Consider the following 22,363-nt stretch of genomic DNA (forward strand, 5'->3'; position numbering starts at 1 on the left):
CAAAACAACAATTCAACAAAGGACAAAATATTCTCGTTATTTACCTTTACCCTTATAAAAAACTAGGAAATAAAAGGTTCAGATCTACTAACTCCTGTTCATCTGTAAGAGCAGCCTGAAGGGCATGTGAACCAAGGCCCCTTTCTCTATGGGAAATGGGCTTTGTAGCAGCTGACAAATCAAATTGGGCCTGATGCCAGGAGTCAGAGTCCAACCATAATATTCTTTAAAGAATGGCATACAACTGTCTTATAAATCTCCTGGACGCTCACAGATCAGAAGCTGGCAAGGATGACGACATAGTTCTGATGGAATGTGTCTTATCTTAACCTTGAAGTTACAGATCTGCTCAGGAGCTGCAGTTAGAAATGAGAAATGCACTCAGACATGGGAGGGGACATAATTCTCTTTTAGACAGTGCAACCCAGTGTGTTAGGGTCAAATGAAACACAAAGCCAGACAGACAATTTAAGGCTAGTCCCTGTACCAGATAGTGCATCGAGACTGGTGGATCAAGCTGAGCCTGGGAAGGAGGAGCATTCTAGTATGAGAAATGAGATACAGCTGGCAGGATGATAGAGCGATTACAGCAGAATCCTGATACTATGGCAGAGGAGAGAGGACAAGCAACCTTATCCTTATGGAAATCGTCATGGGAAGGGCTGAGGAACTTCTCAGGTTTCTAGAGAGCCTTTTCAAGCAAAACAGCTTTCAGTCTTCTCTTAAATACTAATGGAGTATACACCATAAGACTGCAGCAACTAGAGCCCATAGGGCTAACAAAAGACTAGTACCAACAGACCTTCCTCTAAGTGACATAAGGCAAATTCACCTTATAGGCTCCTCAGCCTGGGATGTAGACAAAAATCCATCTTGGAAAGCAGCAAAGAACTTTGTGGTCAGGCAGAGTCAGACCCACATTCCAAACCACTGACAAGGGATTATTTAAAGGATGAATCTTCAAAAAACAAGATGGGGGAGGGGGAGGGGTTGCAGAAACAAGAGGAGGCCAGGTGGTGGTCACACCCGCCTCTTAATTCCAGCGCTGGGAAGGTAAAGGCAGGCTCATCACTGTGATTTCCAGGACAGCCAGGGCTACACAATGAACCCCTGTCCGGCAGGGGGGCAGGAGAGGTGGGGGTGGGGTGGGGGAGACAAAATTCTAGAGTAAAGAAAAACTACTTAAAACCCATTGGTCGCCAGGCAGTGGTGGCGCATGCCTTTAATCCCAGCACTTGGGAGGCAGAGGCAGGTGGATTTCTGAGTTCGAGGCCAGCCTGGTCTACAGAGTGAGTTCCAGGACAGCCAAGGCTATACAGAGAAACCCTGTCTCAAAAAACCAAAAAAAAAATAAAATAAATAAAAAATAAAATAAAAAAACCATTGGTCCCTGTCAATCCAATAATAGATATACTGGCATTAAGCAATTACGGAAACAAACTCCCCACAAAGTCCCTGGTCTGCTCTAGTCTTCTTAAAGGATCATGGCATAAAACTCACATTTTTTTCATTACCAATTAAAGAAACAAAGCAATATGGATGATAACTAACTGGTGAACACTTCACTGAATTAACAAATTATTTGGTACTAGTATCCAGATGCATAATTAATGAATTCTCTATTTTTGGATCACAGTAAGAATCTGTAAGCCAGCCAGGTGATAGTGCACACCTTTTATCCCAGCACTCAGGAGGCAGAGGCAGGCCTGGTTTACAAACTGACTTCCAGGAAACAGCTAGCGTTGTTACACAGAGAAACCTTGTCTTCAAACAAAACAGAACCACAGCAAAAATTCTCCAGACTGCAAGCTCTAGCTAAAAAAGAGGGAAGAGATAAACATGTGCAAATCTCCCTCTTATCACACAAATTAAATGTGCTATTGATCAATGGCTTCAGATGGCCCAGGCTTTCCCCCACCCCACCCCCCACAGGTTCTCTCTCTATATAATCAAGTATATTGTCCTCCAACTTACAGTAATCGTCTTGCCTCTGCCTCCCTAGTTCTGGGCTTACTGGCACACACCACCATACTCAAAGAGAAATTGCAATTTCTTCTCTAGGACCCTTGAGGAGAGACACCAGTTCAGGGTAGCTGGGCGTGGTAGTGTGTGCCTATGGTCCCCCAGGACTTCTCCAGAGGGTAAGGTGAAAGAGCAGCATAAGCAGGAGGCCAGCCTGGGCAATAGTAGATCTTGTCTCAAAAGACTAAAACTAAAACAAACTTTGCAGGTGATGGGAAGCTTCAATTGTTAGCAACAGTCCTAACTTCTAGGAGTGTTTTATGCAGTCACAGCAAACAGATACAAACTTACAGAACCAGTTTAATCTGCTCATGTTTTTTGTTCTTTATGCATATTAAAGTACCAATGATCTTAGATATGTAACACAAACAGCATAAAGACATTTCCTTACACCAGATTTATAATTTCTAAAGAGTTGGTCATGTGGCATTTTAACACGAACATAGCACAGTTGCACACTATAGCTGTCCAGGTTGTCTAGGGTTTTGTTACATGGAATGATAATTATCACCTACTTACACTGGAAGCATATGAACACCCAATTTAGGAGAAGTCAAAAGCTTTTAAAATATCTATGTAAGAAAATGGATTAGGAAAGAGTTGAGGCCACATTAACTGTGGCCACTAACAGCCCTATCATTAACAAGCCACATACAGAAAACACAAACTTTATTACTCTACAGAGTAATACAGAAAAGTGCCCTCCCTGAGGCTAGCAGGTACAATTTATCCTTTAAAAACCAGACTAAGTGACTGACAGTGGAGCCTGTAGTAAAGGGAATGGGTTTTTTGTTGTTGTTGTTTTGTTGTTTATTTATTATGTATACAGCGTTTTTCCTGCATTATACCTGCAGGCCAGAAGAGGGCACCAGATCCCATTACAGATGGTTGTGAGCCACCATATGGTCGCTAGGAGTTGAGCTCAGGACCTCTGGAAGAGCTGACAGTGCTCTTAACCTCTGAGTCATCTCAAAGCCTATAAAGGGAATGTTTTAACATGTGCAAAGCTCTGAGCTCAATTACTAGAATATCTCCCAAAAATGAAACACTAAGGCATTGTTTCAACCAACTAATAACTACATTGAGGCTGGGTACTATTGATTCCATAAAGCCTCCTGCTACAACCAACACAAGAGTAAAGAATCTTTGATTTTTGTTTTTGAGACAAGGCTTCATTCTGACTAGTACCTTAGATGGACAGCAATCTTCCTGCCTATTTCCAAAGCACTGGGATTACAGGTGTTACCCAGTTTCCTTTCTTTCTTTTAGATTGTATCAAATACCTTGTTAAAGGCTATTGTATAATTCTACTTGGATGTTTGTGCCCCCTCCCCAACTCTGACCTTTCTTTAAAAAACAGGGTACTACTCTGTAGCTGGCCCAGAAAGCAATAACAAATTCCCTGTATGTGCCTCCCTAGTCCAGGGATTAAAGATATGTGCTAAAATATCCAGTTGACCATTCTCTCAAAGGAGAGTTGGGGATCAATAAAGATGTATTAAGCCAGGTGGTGGTAGCACCTGGGAGGCAAAGCAGGTGGATCTCTGTGAGTTCGAGGACAGTCAGGGCTATACAAAAAGTCCTGTCTCAACAAAAGAAAGAAATGTCTGAAAGAAAGAAAGAAAAAGAGAGAGAGAGAGAGAGAGAGAGAGAGAGAGAGAGAGAGAGAGAGAGGCAGAGGTGCAAGCAAGCAGCACAGGAGGGTATGAGTAAGACATTACCAAGACTGAGTATGGGTTCCTCAAGGGTCAGTGGCCCAGACCACTATTATTTTATATAAATGAATATGGACTACAGAACTAAATTCTCAGAATTATTTGACATGTCAGTCTGATAAACTGGTATGTCTAGCAACTGCGCACAAATTCTTGTATCTCGAAATAAGGCTATTCGAATGTTTGTCCCCCTCCCATTAAAATCTACTGAATTTCTCCTCTTAAGTTGTCATAACATTTAGTTAAGGCGCTGGTAAATTAACCACTGGGCACATACTATATACCCAACTGCTCCAAAATTTTTAAGAAAGTAGAACTTGGCATCATTCTTGGAAAATGTTTTCCAAATGGTGCTTCCTAACAACTCTACCACCTCTGGAATGTCTTCAACTCATCTTAAGACCCCACTCTCAGGTGAGTGCTAATCTCATACTCCTCTCAATTTAATGTGATAAAGCATGAATTTATAAACCTTGTCAACACACACACATACATACACACACCCGTGATTTCATCATAAATAAATTTTAAGAAAAATGGGTAATAACAATGTTTGGGTAAATTATCATGAATTTATACACACAACTTTGGCAGATCATCCTCATAAAATATGGAAGTTGGAGCCAGGTGTGGTGGTGCATGCCTTTAATCTCAGCACTCTGGAGACAAGGCAGATAGATCCTTTTGAGTTTGAGGTCAATTCCAATTCAAAAAAAAGGAAGTTAAGTTAAAGGAGAAATGAGATGTTCCTCTACCTATATAAAACTACTGGCATAAAAGACTTTTCAAACATCAGCCATAAAAACCCTGGCTGATTTACCCTGGCACTGTTTGCAGATTTTATACTTTAATAGCTTAGGGCTTCAGGTCATTAGCATACACTAAGTCAGGAAATTTTGATTAGCCCAATACTCTGTTTGGCAATGGCATTCGATAAACATAAAAATTAACTATACAACTATTATAAAAATATTACTAATTTAACTGTTGAGATGATTTAAGTCAATATACTACAATCTGACTAATTGTATATTAATTACATGCTGAAAAGAAAGAAATTTTTACATGATTAAAGTAAGAAACATCTCAGACTGTAAACTTCAGGGAATAAAGAGAGCATTCCTCGACTGATGGCACAGTTCTGTGCTTTGCAATCACCTTGGAGTATCTGCAACATGAATTATACTGAAGTCATACCCTACAATTTAGATAAATAAAATCAAGCCAGTATTGAATTTTTCCCATCCCATGCAAGGGTATCCTTGGTAGCTTATGGGCCATCTATTATGATCCTGACCAATTTTGCTTTGTGGCAATTTAAAAGCTGTTTAAAAAAATACATAATGGGTGATGACAGGAGAAACAAACCCACACCAGAAGTTATTGAACCTTGCAGGTCTTTGCAAGTGTCTCTATTGACATTTAAGTGTGAGTTACTATGGCACAATATAATAAAAGTGTGCTCCACACTTCAAATATATTGATAGTTAAATGCACAGAAAGGCCATCATCAGATAAATGGCTGAGGGGATAGATGATCTCAGACCACCCAGCTCTTCAAGTGTTTTGATGTGTTATTTAAGCCAAGTAAGACTTTTTTTCTTTTTGTCCAGTTTCCAACCACATTCCCAATCCAAATCCTGTGCCAAAAAGATGATTAATGTAGTCATTCTGTTCCTTTTCTAAAACTGTTTAGCTGGGCTCTGGGATATTTGTTGAGAGCCCACTAAGTGTCAAACACCACATGGGCACTAAGTTTACTGTCTTCAGCCTCTGGGCTGGAAACTGTTTCTCCTTGGTTAAGTCAGTGCTCCATAAAGGTTTCGACAAAACAAACAAACCCCTCAAAAAACCAAATGAACAAGCAAAAGAGGACTACATGGGCTTTGGAAGCAGCTAAGCTTCATATGCTAAGGGGTAGTGCATGTGAGGCATGCAGAAGGCTGAGAGTTCAACTTCCAATACCACAAAGCCAATTAAAAGATCAGAAAGGCAGCATGTTTGCCAACCTAGTAAATCACTGAAAGCTCAAATTAAGCCTAACCTACATAGTAAGTTCCATCAAGGTCTTAAGTTACAATGTAAGTGTCTCAAAAGGAAAAGTAAAGGCTACTTAAAGAGGTAACATTACAACTTCAACTAGTTCAGCTGTTAAGAGCAGTTGCTGCTCTTGCAGAAGACCTGGTTAGGTTTCCAGCACCTAGCAGCCCGAAGGTGAAGACAGACAGATTATAATAACTCAGTATGTGGTAACTCCAGTTCCAGGGAATCTCATATCCTCTTCTGATCTCCACAGGCACCAGGCAAGCATGTGGTACACATATATACATTCTAGCAAAAACACTCATAAGTCTCATTTGAAAGACATTTATTTATTTGTGTGTCTGTACAGGTATGTTTGTGTGGAGGCACATTTGTGCCACAGCATGCCCAAGGAGGTCAAAATACAAGTTGGAGAAGTTCCTTTTCTCCTTCACCATGTAGGTCCTGGGATGGACTTCAGACCACCAGAGTGACCTTGGGTAAGCACCTATATCCAGTAAAGCAACTTAAAAAACAGTAACAAGGTGTCACTACTAGAGGTAGAGTGCTAGGACTGAAGGTCTTGTCATCATACCCAACCCAAGCACATCTCTTTAATACTAGAAAGAAGACTGCATGCAGTAAGTAGACATGGATCCTATCTATATCAATGATCAAAGAGCAAACCCAATAGCTCACTTAACCTTAAATGTTAATCACTGCCCTAATTATTTATTTCATAGGTCTGCTGTAGTAGAAAAAGAACAAAACAATTTGGGCACAGGAGTTTCCTGCGACATGGAAAACAGATGCATCATTTTTAGTTTTTCTTTCCCCAGTTGAAAAGGGAAAAATGTCAGGATAGTCTCACTTTGTAGCCGAGGCTGGTCTCCAACTTGCAGCAATTCTGCTGCCTCTTCCTCCCAGATGCTAGGGTTATAGAAGCACCAAACCAGGCTTTCTAATGTTTATTACTTTTCAAAGGTCTATAGGAGCAACTGAGGCATCAATTCTTCTGTTCCAAATAATAGCTATGTGTTCTACTTTTTTTGATTTATCAGTCTTACTATTCTGAAGTAACTTTCAGTTTGGTTTTTCTGTTTCTGTCTTTTTAGACTCTCACTATATAGCCCAGGTTGTCCTTGAACTCATGTGATCCTCCTACCTCAGCCTCTCAAATTCTTTGTTGTTGGGGTGTGGTGCTAGAAATAAACCAAGCCAGAACCTTGTATAAGCTAAGATTTGAGCTTATTCCCAGTTGTTTGACCCTTTGAGTAACTTTGGTGTTGTGCAGCATTCCAAATATTTGGAGACTTCCAGATGTGTTACTAATTTCTAATCCAACTGCACTTATGTCAGAAAACACTCTATACCATAGCAGCCTTTTGAATGAGACTTATATTCCATACCAGTTGAAAACATTTTGCTGTTGTGTAAACTATTCTACAGGTGTCAATTATGTCAAACTTGCTGATGATGTTGCCTTCTACTTCAGTACTTTTCTACACAATTAATTAAATCTCCAAATGTAATCACAGAAGTTTGGCTATTTCCCATATATCTTTTCTCCTTCATGCATGATGAGACACCCCCCCCCCCACACACACACACACAGTGAAGCTGAGGATCAAACCCTGGGCCTAATGCATTCTAGGCCAACACTATCATTGAGCTATATTCCCAGCCCCTGAAGCTTTTATTATTAGCTGTATAAACACTTAAGATTATTATGTCCTCTTGATGAACTGATTCTTTAATTAACTAACCTGCTATTATTTGCCCAACCTATCTCATAGTCTGTTATGGAAAAAGAACAAGAGAGCACTTTGGAAACAGAGGCAAAAGTTTAACAATAAAGGAAGTTAAAAAATAACTTTAATGAATTTTTGAATTATCTGTAATTTTATCTCTGCTGTCCCCGACTACTCAAATAAACGAGGTTTACTATGTTTTATCAGATCTTTAGACATAATTTACTGTTGAAAGATACTGAACAAATTAGTGGTATATCACCCTCCACAGCTTTGTACAAGTGAGTCTTAATGATTTAGGGATGAGAACAAGGCACACTGAGTTCAAGGATTTGCTTCAGAAACCAAAGTTAAGATTTCCCAGCTTGTTAGCTGACCTCTTTAGTACAGGGCATTTTATTCCAACATAATTATACCTGTTGGCTCAGATGCAAATTTGCTGTATTCTGAGGAACGTAGATTAGAATCAGGGAGTACTTGAATTCAATGTGCTTCCTTGGCTCCACGGAGAAGATGGGAGTACCATTTGTTATGGCTGACCTTGAAACAATCTTTTCAATCTCATTCCTGTATTAGCTACGAAGCATAATACAACATACACTCAGAAGATCTGTAAATTAAAACTGCACATGAAGGAAGATCTTTATTCCATCTATGACCTATTTTAAGATAGAAAAAAATGTGTCAGTGCTTAATTCTGATGAAGTACTTACTTATTATTGGAAAGGAAAGTTCAAGATATATGGCTCCCAAATTCACTAGGAAGGGAGTAAATGGTCTGACCAACTCACTGTACTTTTTAGAGAGGTTATGCATATATTTAAGAACAGGTTTGTCTTTCTATATTAATAGCCCAAGTAGTTGAAAATCAAGGTCTGCCTGTCTACTTAGTGACTAGTTTCAAACTTAAATTCAGCCAGGTATGATGACACACACCTTTGAATCTCAGCACTCATGGATTGCTGGGAGTTGGAGGCCAGCTTGGTCTATATAGCAAGTTCTAAAATGTCCAGAGCTACATAACAGAGTCCCTGCCTCAAAAATAAATAAATAAAACCACTGGACAGATAGCTTAGTGATTTCTAAGAGTGCTGGCTGCAATCTGGGCAGTGGTGGTCCATGCCTTTAGTCCCAGCACTCAGAAGGCAGAGAGGCAGGCAAATCTCTGAATTTGAAGTCAGCCTGGTCTACAGAGTTGAGTTCCAGGACATGCAAGACTACACAGAAAAAACCCTGTCTGGAAAAAAAAACAATGACGAGAGAGAGTGAGCACGAGCGCGCATGCACACTCAAGCGATGGTGGAGCTGACTTACAGAGGACTTACAGCCATCTGTAACTTCATTTCCAAGGAATCTGATACCTTGTTCTGACCTCTCTGGGCACCAGATCCACGTATGATATGCATACATGTAGGCAAAATATTCAGACACATCAAATTAATCTAAAAAAAATTTACAATTCTAAGATCCAGGTTTCTGAGTCTTATATTTTTCATTTGTCTTCCTTTTTTTTTTTTAATAATCCTTTTTTTTTAAAAAAAAAATGAAAAGTTTTTTTGGATAACAGTCCCTAGGGCCCACTGAAAAGATTCATGCCCTAATCCCATGAATTTATGAATATTATCTTACATAGCAATGTTGTAATTAAAAGATGAGAAGAAATTTACCCTCAATCACCCCAGCAGGCCTTAAATACAATCATATGCATCTTTATAATAGATAAAAAGAGTTCCCAGCATGCAAAGAACAGAATATGAAACAGCAAATGAATCGCATGCCATAAGCCATCAGAAGCTAGAAAAGGAACATACCCTTGCCAGAGCATTTGCAAGAGGTTCAAGACATTTAATGCAGATTTCCAGCCTCTAGAATCCTATGCAGTACGCTGTTATAGAAGCTAATAAGGACAGAAAATAAATCTTTAAAGATCAATAATTGGGGGCTGTGGTATATACAGCACAGGGAATGTGCTTGTGCTCAAATCTCTGGGTTCTGCTTCCAGCACCCAATCAGAACACAAAGAAAAGAATTGTGCTTCAAATAACCCAAAGAATGTCTAAGACTTTTCCCACTGTTTTTGTTTGGTTTGAGAATCTATGTAGGCCAGGCCAGCCTTGAACTCACAGATCTGATTGCCTGTTTCTCAAATTCCAGGACTAAAGGTGTGAGACACCATGCCCAGCCTGACTTGTTTTAAGACAGTGTCTCACCAAGTAGCCCAAGTTGATCCCAAACTTACCATCCTCTGTTTTAGCCTTTTTGTTCCATGATTTTTAACACAGTGTTTCACTATGAAGCTCTTGCTGTCCTTTAACATACTCTATATGTTATGGCTGGCCTCAAACTCAAGAGTTATCTGTCTGCCTTTTCCTCCTGAGTGCTGGGATTAAAGGTATATTCGTCTATGCCCAATTTAAACTTTTTTTTTTTGAGACAGGGTCTCACTATGTTGACCAGGTTGGCTTCCCTGGCCCTAAATTCAAAGATCCACCTGCTGCTGCCTCACAAGTGTTGTATAAAGCCCTTCATCCCTCATATCAATGGGTAAATTTTTTTTTTTTAAAAGTACAAAATACAGCCAGGTGTAGTGGCACATGTCTTTAATCCTAGCACTTGGGAGGCAGAGGCAGTTGCATCTCTGTGAATTCCAGACCGGCCAGTGTTACATAGTAAGACATTGTCTCAAAATACAAACAAACAAAAATCAGGATACAATTTGTCCAAAATAAACCTGCAGACCTAAAGACAGACTCTAAGAGAGCTAATATTTACATAGCTGCTAACAAGAACAGTGTAGGTTTTCCACAAATGGGATAGTGGGATGAGCTCCTGGACAGACTAAACATAGGCACAGTTGTCACTGTGGGTGTTCTGCCAGCACAAGTGTAAAGTTATCATCAGAAATGAATATGTGGCTTCAAGTACCTTATAGAATCCAGCAAATTCATAGCTTGTACTATATACAAGCCAACTCTTCCCAAAATCACCCGGGTTCTTTTTTAAAGTTCTTAAAATTATATGTATCTGTGTGTATGTGCACATGCAGGTACCTAAGGAAGCCAGTGGTATTAGAGCCCCTAAAAAGCTGGAGTTATGGGTAGTTGTGAGTTATCTGACATGAGTGTTAGAAATTGAACTCATATCCTTTATAAGAGCAGTAAATGACTTTAAATGTTTAATTATCTCACCAAGAGATAATGATGATTAACTGCATTGTTTTTAAGTTCAATATAGCATTACTGGCCCATCGGGAGGAAGGTAAATATATATAAAAAGTATCAGACAAAATAAAGTGCTCAGCTACACAGTGGTGAGCTTTGATCCCAGTACTCAGGAGAAAGAGACAAATGATCTCTTTGAGTTCAAGACCAGCTTGGTCCACAAGGCAAGTTCAGAGAAACCAAACTCTGTTTCAAAAAACAAAAGGCATGGTGGTGCACGCCTTTAATCCCAGCACTTGGGAGGCAGAGGCAGGCGGATTTCTGAGTTCGAGGCCAGCCTGGTCTACAGAGTGAGTTCCAGGACAGCCAGGGCTACACAGAAAAACCCTGTCTTGAAAAACCAAAACAAAACCAAAAACAAACAAACAAACAAACCACAAAGCAGAAGCTAGGGCTATACTGTACTTTCATGACAGAACTCACAAGCAAGCATGAGGAGGACCTTCTGTTCTATCCTCAGCACCATGAGAAGCTGAGGATGGAGAATCACAAACCTAAGATCAGCATGGGCTACAATAATGATGCGCTATCCTAAAAAAAAAAAAAAAAAAATAGAAAAGAAACCCCAACACCAATAAACAAAGTCACTAACTTTCCTCAGAAAACTTCACCCTGTGTTGACTAGATACCGAACAAACCTCTCTTTTCCAAAGTATTGTCAGGGCTGACATAGGTCAATGATAAGCACTTGCTTAGCATGTTCAATCGCTAACCGTAAGTATCCCTCTTTTTTTTAATATTCATTTAATGTATATGAGTACACTGTAGCTATCTAGGACACACCAGAAGAGGGCATCAGATCCCATTACAGATGGTTGTGAACCACCATGTGGTTGCTGGAAATTGAACTCAGGACCTCTTGAAGTAGTCATTGCTCTTAACTGCAGAGCCATCTCTCCAGCCCTAGTATCCCTTTCATAAACATTTACAAGTCACTTCAGTTGTATGTTTCTTTGCCAATTACTACTCTGCTTATTTACTACCCACATACACATATAGCTTTATTTTTCTTTTTTGAGACATGGTCTCTCTACATAACCCTGGCTAGCACTGAACTCAGAGATCCTCTTGCCTCTGCCTCTCCGAGATTAAAGGCCCACGGTTTTAAACAAACTAAATGAAATTGTGTTATTTTCTCATTTACCAATCTCTTTAGGTTTAGTTGCAAGAGTAGGCCTCTAACTTTTAAAGTGCCAAACTTTTAAAACCATAGTTCAACTCTTGTACTATTAACAGTAGATTTTGAAAAGGCAAACATTGCTAGAATTTTTTTTTAAGATTTATTTATGTGTATGGATATTCTGTGCACCATGCCAGTAACAGATGCTCTTGGATCCCCTGGGACTGGAGTTACAACTGTGAACTGGCTTGCAGGTGCTGGGGATTAAACCTGGGTCCTCTGGAACAGCCAGTGCTCTTAACCATTTCACTAGCCTCCCAGAATTTTCAATGTGATAGCCTCAAAATGAACTCACTATATAGACCAGGCTAGCCTCAAATTCATAGATCTGCCTGCCTCTGCCTCCCCAAGTGCTGGGATCAAGGCATATGATACCACTGCCTAGACTAAGTTTTGTTTTCATAGCACATTAAACCAGGAGTGCTGCTTATTTCAGACCTTTAAAACCATGTAAGCCAGATGCTGGGTGGCACACACCTTTAATCACAGTACTTGGGAGGCAGAGGCAGGCAGATCTGAGTTTGAGGCCAGCCTAATCTAAAAACCAAGTTCCAAGACAGCCAAAGCTACACAGAGAAACCCTGTCTCAAAAAACTAATCCATCTACCCAACTCCCCTGAAAAAAAGAAAAGAAAAAAAAAAAAAGAGAGAGAGAGAGAGCAACAGTAAAAATATTAAAGTTCACCAATTAGCATGTAATAAATATATACAGTTGGGAGCAATCCACTTGGTGATATAAGGTGACATGATCTGGTGCTCTATTCAACAGACCAATGACAGCATTTTCTCCTTAAAACTGACTGTAGATCTATTAAGTACCTATGAATTTGGTCAATGGAAACTGTCCTATTTTCTCTCTTTTGTTTGTCTGTTGAGAGAGGGGATGGATTTGAGCCAGGGTATCATAAGAGTCTGGAATGGTCTTCTATCCCTATGGTTGGGATTGCAGATCAGCACCACCATGCCAGGTTTATTCCCTGAAAAGGGATTCCAGGCATGGTAGACCAGAATTCTACCAACCATATGTACAACCTTGAAATTAACATGATTTTTAAGAAAATAACACATTACAGAGGAGAACATGGTAATTCATATGCTTGTTTGGTGAAATTCATTTTATCGAATATACAGAGAGTCTGGTATGGTGGGGCCATACCTGTAACCTTATTACATGAGTGACTGAGGCAGGAGGAGGATTCCTTCAAGTCAATGGAAACTGGACTATATATATAAAAAAAAAAAAGTATTAAAAAAACTATAAAGAGGACTGGAGAGATGGCTCAGCAGTTAAGGGCACTGACTGCTCTTCCAGAGATCCTGAGTCAATCCCCAGCAACCACATGGTAACTCACAGCCATCTGTAATGGGATCCAATGTGTTAGTTGTTAGAAGTCCGGTGTGTCCGAAAACAGTGACAGTGTACTCACATATATAAAATAAATAAATCTTTAAAAAAAAAAAAAAAAAAAAAAACTAAAAAACACTATAAAGAGACACAGTCTGAAATATTCCAAAGAAATGACAACACCAGGCATGGTGACACATGATCTTTAATCCCAGCACCTGGAAGGCAGAGGCAGGGGTAATCTCTGAATCTGAGACCAGCCTAGTCTATAGAGCTAGTTCAAGGACAGCCAGGGCCCATACACAGAGAAACCCTGTCTTTAAAAAAAAAAAAAAAAAAGTCAGGATGGGCCCATATTTGGTAAAAAGTTAAGAGCATCTAAAACATATCCAGCCCCTTACTTGCCATTTTTTAACAAGTTACTTACATAAGATGTAATCAATCCTGTTTATTTATGAGACAGAGCTGAACTGTGTAGCCCCTGCTGACCTGAAACTCACAAAACAGACAGGCTAGCCATAATCCTACATTCAATCTCTAAGAAATAGTTAAAATTTTCCCTTTTAATCTCAAGAAACAAAAACTATAATCAATACCAGAGAAAAAACAGGATTAATGGTCCATTTATTTAAGACTACTCCAAGAAAGGTGGCAGCAGCTATATCCTCCATGCTTTGCTAACTACTAATCTACTAAATATCTGAACATAATAAATTCTAGCATTAGCCATTTTAGATGAAGACTTTATTGTTCATTGTTACATTTTTGGTATTGTTTTAAAACTGAACTTGGTAGTGGTTAAGAATATTTTTCTTGGATGCTTTTCATTACAGTACTTTACCTAAGTCATTTCTAAAATTTTAATATTCTTCTTTAAGTTTTCAAAGACTAAAGGCACGTTCTCCAAAATCTCAAGTGAAGGGTGGAACGTACCAAAAAGTACAAGAAAAATGACAAACTCAAGGGGCACAAGAAAACATGTTTTCCTTAAGGTAATATGCGGAATGAATGCCTTAATTATAGGAGTCACTTTAGATAAAATACCCGCCCGCATAAATGCAAGTCTAAGCTTTATTTTGGGGGGCAGTCTGTCTACTGGCTCCTGGTTTGTTCTAGGAATTTACCCTGCCAACTCCCGCGCTCCCTACAGGAGTCCAGCCTCTGCCTCTTGGGGAAGGCCGGCCTATCGCGCGCTTGGGGCTCATTGGCTCGGAGAGACGCAACTCAGGCGAGAAAAACCCGCCTCCCACATTCCGATGGCCCAAGGACCGATCGGTAGGCAGCTATAGGAAGACCCAATTGGCCTATACACTCGCCAGTCAAATGCTTCGGCAAGGCAGCTTCACAGAACCTGCAAGGGTAAAACATCCCGCCCCAGTTGTCCTATTGGCTGGCCCGACCCGTCGCGGCCCCTTCACTGTCGTTCCCCCCCAGTTCAGCGGTCCATTCATTTCGTACAATGACCGGTGCAAATGGAGCGGGTTCAAGATCTCGTACGGGTAGACAAGACTCTGCCACTTACCCGGGATCTAAAGTGATCTCTCACACTAAGGCCTGCACGGTTCCTCTGTGGTAAAGCGGCAACCACAAGCCACCGCTACCGCCGCCTTCTGCGCAATGCCAACCGCCCGCCAAAACGGATCCTTCCCTGCGCCTGCGCAACCAATCCTGGGCTTGGACCTTTTCTCCGCCCAAAACGCCTGCGCAAAACAGGACACAGGTCCCGCCACTACGCAGGCGCCTAGGTTCACATCCCTCTCCCGCCCGCCATTTCACGTGTTCCAGACAGCAGGCGGAACTTCGTACTGCGCCGGCGTAAACTCGCCATTTTTTATTACACATGCGCTTTATAGGTAGTGGCTGGGAAAAGTCGCGGCGAACTACTTTCTAACGTATCGTCCTTTACGGAGTAAGTTTGTAATGTTCGGGTGTGGGAAAGTTATAAAAGGCATTTAAAGACGTGAGCACATTCAAATATAAATGACTGGCTAACTAGCCAATCATTGTGGTTAAGGACAAGATCCCTTGGGGCATCAATGACTCAAGGGGCGGAGACTGAATAGAACGCCCAAACGGATGCTGTTTCTTAGCAGGGCGTTTTCACAGGCCAATGGTGGGAGGGAATAATTTCAAATCTCCAATAAGACTGAAGCAAGGGCGGAGTCTACCAATGCCGAAAGCGAGGAGGCGGGATAAAAGGGCGAGCAGAAGGTAGGCTGAGGGGCACGTTCGTTATCTTATTCCTTTCTGCTCTTTGACGCTGCGGAGGAAGCATCGCTGAAGGCTCTCATCACCCTGCCGTCATGTCTAAGTCAGAGGTGAGTTTGGTGAGCTCTTTAGCTTCGCTTTCTTCCACACTTACTGAATACGATGATGTGACCTGTTTTGTTGCTGGCACCGGTGCTTTCGGTGTTTGATCGATTACTGCTGAGGCCTACTTAAAAAATGCAGGTCGCCATTTTGTCCTCCTAGTCACCATGAGGCTGCGATCCGACAGGCATTAATCTCCACGCACTGTTCCTTGTGACAGACTTTATACACTTAAGATCTTGGGTTTGTGGCTTTATCCCCCCCTCCCCCCCGGTCTAATGATCGCTTATTAAAGAGATACTAAGCCTTAATGGCGATGGAACAAACCAACCTGTGTCTTTTGTTGCGCGTGCGTATGAAGTAAGAGTAAGGACGCATGCGCTGCGTTTGTAACCCGAGTCTCCAACTGCACCTCCTAGCCCGGGAAGGAGCACGTGGTCTTGTGCAGTAATAAAGAACAATAAAAAAGTGTAGCATGTGTTGATGCGAGGTGTTGATTCATTCGGCCAAGTTCCAGCCCCTCCAGCTAAACCCCCCTCCTTCCTCCACTTTAGTCTCCCAAGGAGCCGGAACAGCTGCGGAAGCTCTTCATCGGAGGCCTGAGCTTCGAAACAACCGATGAGAGTCTGAGGAGCCATTTTGAGCAATGGGGAACACTAACCGACTGCGTGGTAAGATTAAAAGAAACAAAAGGAAGAGCTGGCTTATTCTGATATAATCTTGCTGCTTATTGCCTAAGTGTTTTGTGAAGTTAGTTTATGGGATGGTAAAAATCTTGCTTGTGGGCCTTTGTTAATAAGATCTGTAAGGTTTTTTTTTCCAGCTCTGGATGAAGTTTCATTTGCCATGCTCAGACTAAGAATGGCTTTTGGTTCTGAGATCAGGCAGTGTTGATTGAATTAACTTTAAACAGGTAATGAGAGATCCAAACACCAAGAGATCCAGGGGCTTTGGGTTTGTCACATACGCCACTGTGGAGGAAGTGGATGCTGCCATGAATGCAAGACCACACAAGGTGGATGGAAGAGTCGTGGAACCTAAGAGGGCTGTGTCAAGAGAAGTGAGTGGTTTTTCTTAATGGGTGGTTCTATTTAACCTGAGACTAGTCCAGTCAGACCTCAATTGGGAGATTTCCCCCCTTCCTCATAAGTGGGATTAAAGGTGTGGACCACCACAGCTGCCAGGCATTTAGAAGAGTGCTGATGCTGAATAAGTCATTTTTCCTTTTAGGATTCTCAGAGACCAGGTGCCCACTTAACTGTGAAAAAGATCTTTGTTGGTGGTATTAAAGAAGACACTGAAGAACATCACCTCCGAGATTATTTTGAGCAGTATGGGAAAATTGAAGTAATAGAAATTATGACTGATAGAGGCAGTGGAAAAAAGAGAGGCTTTGCTTTTGTCACCTTTGATGACCATGACTCTGTGGATAAGATTGTTAGTGAGTATCCGAGGACTACATTTTCCTTAATGATTCTGGAGTTCCCATGTTCTTTAAAGTCCTGAATTTATCTTTTTCTCTTAGTTCAGAAATACCATACTGTGAATGGCCACAACTGTGAAGTAAGAAAGGCTCTGTCAAAGCAAGAGATGGCTAGTGCTTCATCCAGCCAGAGAGGTGCGTTTATTACATGGTGACTGTGGGGACCAGTATGAGTTACTACAGGTTAGCCTAATGATCCAAAATCTCTTTTAAGGTCGAAGTGGTTCCGGAAACTTTGGTGGTGGTCGTGGAGGCGGTTTTGGTGGCAATGACAATTTTGGTCGAGGAGGGAACTTCAGTGGTCGTGGTGTGTATGGTTTATTTTTTATTCTAACTGCTGCCCTATGTTCCCGGCATTTATGGGTTTTACCCAAACATAGTTCTTATGTATAAAGCCTGGTTTAAAGCTTTGGTTTCTTTCAGGTGGCTTTGGTGGCAGCCGTGGTGGTGGTGGATATGGTGGCAGTGGGGATGGCTATAATGGATTTGGCAATGATGGTAAGTTCCTTAAGGAGTCTGTAAGTAATGGTTTCTGGCAACCTGTACCTTTAGAATAGGCTAGTAGAGACTAAACCTAGTGCATGACAAAGTTAGATCAGTCCCATAAATGTGCATGCTGTGAGCAGCCTTTAGCTATTATACTTGCATAGATTTTTCTTGTTAAACACTTTTGTCTTATTGAGAAGACTTGTATTCTTGTAGGTGGTTATGGAGGAGGCGGCCCTGGTTACTCTGGAGGAAGCAGAGGCTATGGAAGTGGTGGACAGGGTTATGGAAACCAGGGCAGTGGCTATGGCGGGAGTGGCAGCTATGACAGCTATAACAACGGAGGAGGCGGAGGCGGCTTTGGCGGTGGTAGTGGTAGGTATCCAGTGATGCAGGTACTTGGTGTGGAGCTAGATTAGACTTCTAGAATTTATATGCCCGTGTTGGACTTTAAAGCTCTTAAAGCATTGTGGGTACATTGCATGGTGCATTACAGTAAGCTTGCTGTGCTACCTCCTCCTGGCTTTAAGCTGGGGCCGCCTCCCCCAAAATAAGTAGGTGGATTAGTGGTATGTTCAATGTGAGATAGTTAGAGCAACACTATAGCTGGATTGAGTGTCTACATTCTGTTGGGACTTCAGGCATTTAGTTGATACATCCAAGAAATGTCTGTATTGACCTAGAATACATAAAGACCTTCAATTCTAACTTGACACTGAGAAAAATTTACTTGGGTTGATTTTCTTTAAATGCTGGATTATTAACTGAATACCTCACTCAGAATGAAATGTGAGGGTCTTTTGACTCAGGACCCTAAACACAATTGGCTTGTCCTCAAGTCATCAATAAATATTTTTCCATTTCTAGGAAGCAATTTTGGAGGTGGTGGAAGCTACAATGATTTTGGCAATTACAACAATCAGTCTTCAAATTTTGGACCGATGAAGGGAGGGAACTTTGGAGGCAGGAGCTCTGGCCCTTATGGTGGCGGAGGCCAGTACTTTGCTAAACCACGAAACCAAGGTATAGTATCTATGATGTTATAAGAGACTGATAGTTAAACCTACCTTCAAAGGGCATCAACCAAGAGGGTCATGTAATACTGTATTGGGTCATCTTAATTTAGGCCAGGGACATTTTTAACAGATCATTAACAATTACCACAAAATCATTGCTATTACATTGATGTAAAGTATTGAAACAAAACATTGTCTTAATACTTCAGGTGGCTATGGAGGTTCCAGCAGCAGCAGTAGCTATGGCAGTGGCAGGAGGTTCTAATTATAGCCAGGTAAGTGCCTCCTTTGTGTGTGTTCACTAAATTTTATAATTAAACCCAGTAACCCAAATATAGCTGAGCAGTGCAACATAGTTAACATTATAATTGCAGTAAAATGGTGGATATTAAGTTAATATGGAGTTTAGCAAAATTTGTGGGAAACAACTTGCTCTATTGGATTGTAGCCTTGAGTCTTAATGTGTTTTAGATTAACAACTTTATTCCATATTGTTCAACAGGAAACAAAGCTTAGCAGGAGAGGAGAGCCAGAGAAGTGACAGGGAAGCTACAGGTTACAACAGATTTGTGAACTCAGCCAAGCACAGTGGTGGCAGGGCCTAGCTGCTACAAAGAAGACATGTTTTAGACAATACTCATGTGTGTGGGCAAAAACTCCAGGACTGTATTTGTGACTAATTGTATAACAGGTTATTTTAGTTTCTGTTCTGTGGAAAGTGTAAAGCATTCCAACAAAAGGTTTTACTGTAGACCTTTTTCACCCATGCTGTTGATTGCTAAATGTAATAGTCTGATCATGACGCTGAATAAATGTGTCTTTTTTTTTTTTTTTAAATGTGCTGTGTAAAGTTAGTCTACTCTTGAAGCCATCTTGGTAAACTTCCCCAACAGTGTGAAGTTAGAATTCCTTCAGGGTGGCGCCAAGTTCCATTTGGAATTTTTTATTTATGGTTGCTTGGGTGGAGAAGCCATTGTCTTCAAAAACCTTGGTTTTGTTAAACTGCCAGTTACTGTTGTAACTTTTAATGAGTTTTACCATTGAAAGGGTCATCCAAGCAAGGTCACAATTTGGTTATAAAATGGTTGTTGGCACACCCTATGCAATATCAAAATTGAATAACGGTATCAGATAAAATAACAGATGGGAATGAAGCTTGTGTATCATCCATTATCATGTGTACTCAATAAACGGATTTAATTCTCTTGAATGGAATGACAACTGTATGGATTTGGGACTGGCAGAGATTTGGACTTTCCCTACCCAATACCCCTGGTAAATGTTGATTGTGTGTTGCCACAGTGCAAGTTCAAAGCTCTGCCAGCATAGAAGCCAACTGCTGGTTAATGCCACCTATAAGTCCAGAGATTGGCAGTGTTGGGGCATCTTATAAAACTGATAATTAGTAAGAGCTCTGCCCTAATCCACAGGCTGTAGTGAAGGAAAACTGCAGTTTAGCTGGGTTGTGAGTGGGTGTGGTTGGTGGGGGTTGGGGATTCTAGTTCATTGAAATTTTAAATCACAAATATAATTAGCACGTATGTGTAATTTTATATTAACGGCAGTTTTCCTTCACACTACTGTCCTCAGGTGTTAATTGTATAGAAAATGAGTTCAAAACAGTTACTATCCAATAATTGTCACTTGTGCATAGGTTTCCCATTCGGTGCCCCCTTTTAAGTGCCATTGTACCGGGTAGCATAGATGAATGTTTGCCACAGGACTATGTATTCCAACTCATGGGTGTATATATATATATATATATTGCTTGGAAGTTTTGGGGAGGGGGGAGGTGGGAGGTGGGAGGTGGGGGTGGGGGAAGCATGGATGGTAGTTCCATGATACTGGCTGAGTTTGCAATAGCAGGTGGAACCTTAACTATTGAGGGAGTTTGCAGATACCTCAGGAATCGGGACAATGCCTTTAAAGATCCAGGAGATGTTCAGCTACTAGGAACTGCTAGCAAGTATAGCGCGAATGGCTTCCAGCTCAGAATCTCTACAGCTGAGAGTAGACACTTGTGGTATGTGGAGTACAGATAAGCCAGGGGCAGGCCACGGCACCTCCATGAAAGCTAGGAGGGAGTGAAGTTTGAGTGACCATCGCAAGGAAGGAGGCAGACGAGAGTAAGGCACACCTGACTCTTAGGACTAGCAGGCAGAGCCAGAGGGAAGGTTTATTGCTATGCTGCTAGGTAAGAACAGATTTTACTTACATCCATATAGTTATAAAGTCCAATTTTCTGTTGGATTTCTCTTAATTATATTGAGCCAAAACTAGTCTAATTAAGCTGCACTTGATTTTTCTGGAGATGAATTGTTTTAATTTAATGCCCTATTAATCCTACTTGAAGGAAGTGGATACATTTCTATTTGTGACTATGTTTTGGCCCTTTAATTTTACTTAACCTTCCTTTGACCCATTTTCTTAAAGCAATGGCTCAAAGTAATATTAGATACATTTCCCCAAAATGGTGGGAGGATGGGTGGATTGCTAATGGGAGGGGGTGGGACTAGTTTAATGATGGGAATTGGTCTCACACAAGGCTAGTTCTAAATGTTGTTTACTTTTCTAGGAAGGAATCTGCTATGAGGCTTAACTGCTGTCAATAAAATTTGTTTAAAAAAATCTGCAGAAGTTGTTGGCTAAAAGGTGAGTTTTTATAACGGGTAACTTGTTAAGCTGTACATACAAACCAGGAGATATTACCAGGAGTCTAGGTAGAGTCCACCACTGTCTATGTAAACTGCATAACTATCTTTCTTCTCCTTTACAGGAACATCCTTAAGGGAAACAGCCTTTATTCTGGGCCACTCTACTTCATTCTCACTGCCATGCAGTTGGGGTTTTAGCTGTACTGCTAAAAATCATTCCATTCTATGAATGGCTTACTTTTTTTTTTTTTTTTAAATAAACTTCTTAAACTAACTTAGTTGTTTCTTCCTTTGTGGCATTTATAGCAGTATTGAGTTGCTTTCACTCCTTAACCCAGATTAGAATCCACATTAAAAGTCTACAAACATAGACTGGTCCTGGTGGCAAATGCCTCTAATCCCAGCACTCTTGAAACCCAAGCATCTTAATTTCTTCAGAGTTAGGGGTTAGATTCTGTACACCTTACACCTGGAGAATTTTACCTCTAGCCTATTTTTTTACTGCCTCCATCTTAAAAAGAACTGATAGCCTAAATATTGAGACCCAAATGATAAAGGAAAGAAAGGGTTTCACAGTGTAGCCTGCCTGGCTGTCCTGTCTTAGCTGAAATTGAAGTATTCACCTTTCAGCTTTTTTTTTTTTTTTTTTTTTTTTTAATCTTACTATATAGTCTTGGCTGAGCTAGACTCTCCCTGCCTATGGTTCCAGAACACTGGGACTGAAGGCTTACCCCACAACTGATGATTGTATTTCAAAGTAAAAGGAAAGTTAAGGTGGATTTTGAGCTGGGTGTGCTGCACAGCATCCCAATATTTAATAGGAAGATTGGAAGATCAAGGTCATTTTCCACTACACAGGTAGATGGTTAGCTTGACTTAATATGGGACCCTGTCTAACATCTAATCTCCAGGCTTCTATATGAATATAGAATAGTTACTCGAGATTAATAGGCTGGATTGTGGCACATACCTTTAATCACAGCACTTTGGAGACAGACAAATAGATCTTTATGAACTGGAGGCTGACTCCATCTGCCCTGTCTCAAAGATACATCTAGAAGGGTAGAAATAAATGATAGTATTCCCCCAACCCCAAGATTGGATTAGATAGCTATTGTCCAGGAAGGGCAGGTTTGTAGCCTCTTCAGTTTCTTAGCT

The 22,363-nt window shown here is 40.9% G+C and overlaps 2 protein-coding genes across 8 annotated transcripts in view; one reads left to right on the top strand and one right to left on the bottom strand.

Annotated features, from left to right (window-relative positions):
• Cbx5 (chromobox 5) overlaps positions 1 to 14,943 on the bottom strand; it is a 44,525-nt gene extending 29,582 nt beyond the window's left edge. Inside the window, exons 1-2 of one of the 5 annotated variants that reach the window (XM_076912193.1) lie at positions 14,779 to 14,909; positions 7,927 to 8,086 (exon numbers count right to left, since the gene is read on the bottom strand). The gene's annotated coding sequence lies outside the window, so the exon portion shown is untranslated. Of the gene's footprint in view, positions 1 to 7,926; positions 8,097 to 14,778 lie in introns of those variants that run through there. The other 4 variants (XM_034517479.2, XM_034517477.2, XM_076912194.1 and 1 more) reach the window with 4 other exon arrangements.
• Positions 14,944 to 15,412: 469 nt separating this feature from the next.
• Positions 15,413 to 21,479, top strand: Hnrnpa1 (heterogeneous nuclear ribonucleoprotein A1). Of its 3 annotated transcripts, XR_004608100.2 has the most exons (12): positions 15,413 to 15,574; positions 16,121 to 16,237; positions 16,480 to 16,626; positions 16,797 to 17,007; positions 17,092 to 17,184; positions 17,264 to 17,356; positions 17,473 to 17,547; positions 17,752 to 17,910; positions 18,403 to 18,558; positions 18,761 to 18,826; positions 21,127 to 21,203; positions 21,328 to 21,479. XR_004608100.2 is itself a non-coding variant. In XM_034516292.2 (11 exons), exons 1-10 carry the CDS (start codon positions 15,560 to 15,562, stop codon positions 18,814 to 18,816), a joined length of 1,122 nt encoding a protein of 373 aa, XP_034372183.1. In that variant the 5' UTR covers positions 15,413 to 15,559; the 3' UTR covers positions 18,817 to 18,826; positions 19,054 to 19,761. The 3 variants fall into 3 exon arrangements, 2 of the variants coding, with proteins under 2 accessions (XP_034372183.1, XP_034372185.1); XM_034516292.2 differs by lacking the exons at positions 21,127 to 21,203; positions 21,328 to 21,479 and adding an exon at positions 19,054 to 19,761; XM_034516294.2 differs by lacking the exons at positions 17,752 to 17,910; positions 21,127 to 21,203; positions 21,328 to 21,479 and adding an exon at positions 19,054 to 19,761.
• The last annotated feature ends 884 nt before the right edge of the window (positions 21,480 to 22,363 follow it).

This window comes from Arvicanthis niloticus, chromosome 13, assembly GCF_011762505.2.
Source record: "Arvicanthis niloticus isolate mArvNil1 chromosome 13, mArvNil1.pat.X, whole genome shotgun sequence".
NCBI classification, from domain to species: domain Eukaryota; kingdom Metazoa; phylum Chordata; class Mammalia; order Rodentia; family Muridae; genus Arvicanthis; species Arvicanthis niloticus.

Coding starts and splice junctions, on each gene's coding strand:
- Hnrnpa1 (XM_034516292.2), top strand. Junction 17,008..17,091: donor CTCTGTGGATAAGATTGTTA/GTGAGTATCCGA, acceptor TTTTTCTCTTAG/TTCAGAAATACCATACTGTG. Junction 17,357..17,472: donor AGGGAACTTCAGTGGTCGTG/GTGTGTATGGTT, acceptor GGTTTCTTTCAG/GTGGCTTTGGTGGCAGCCGT.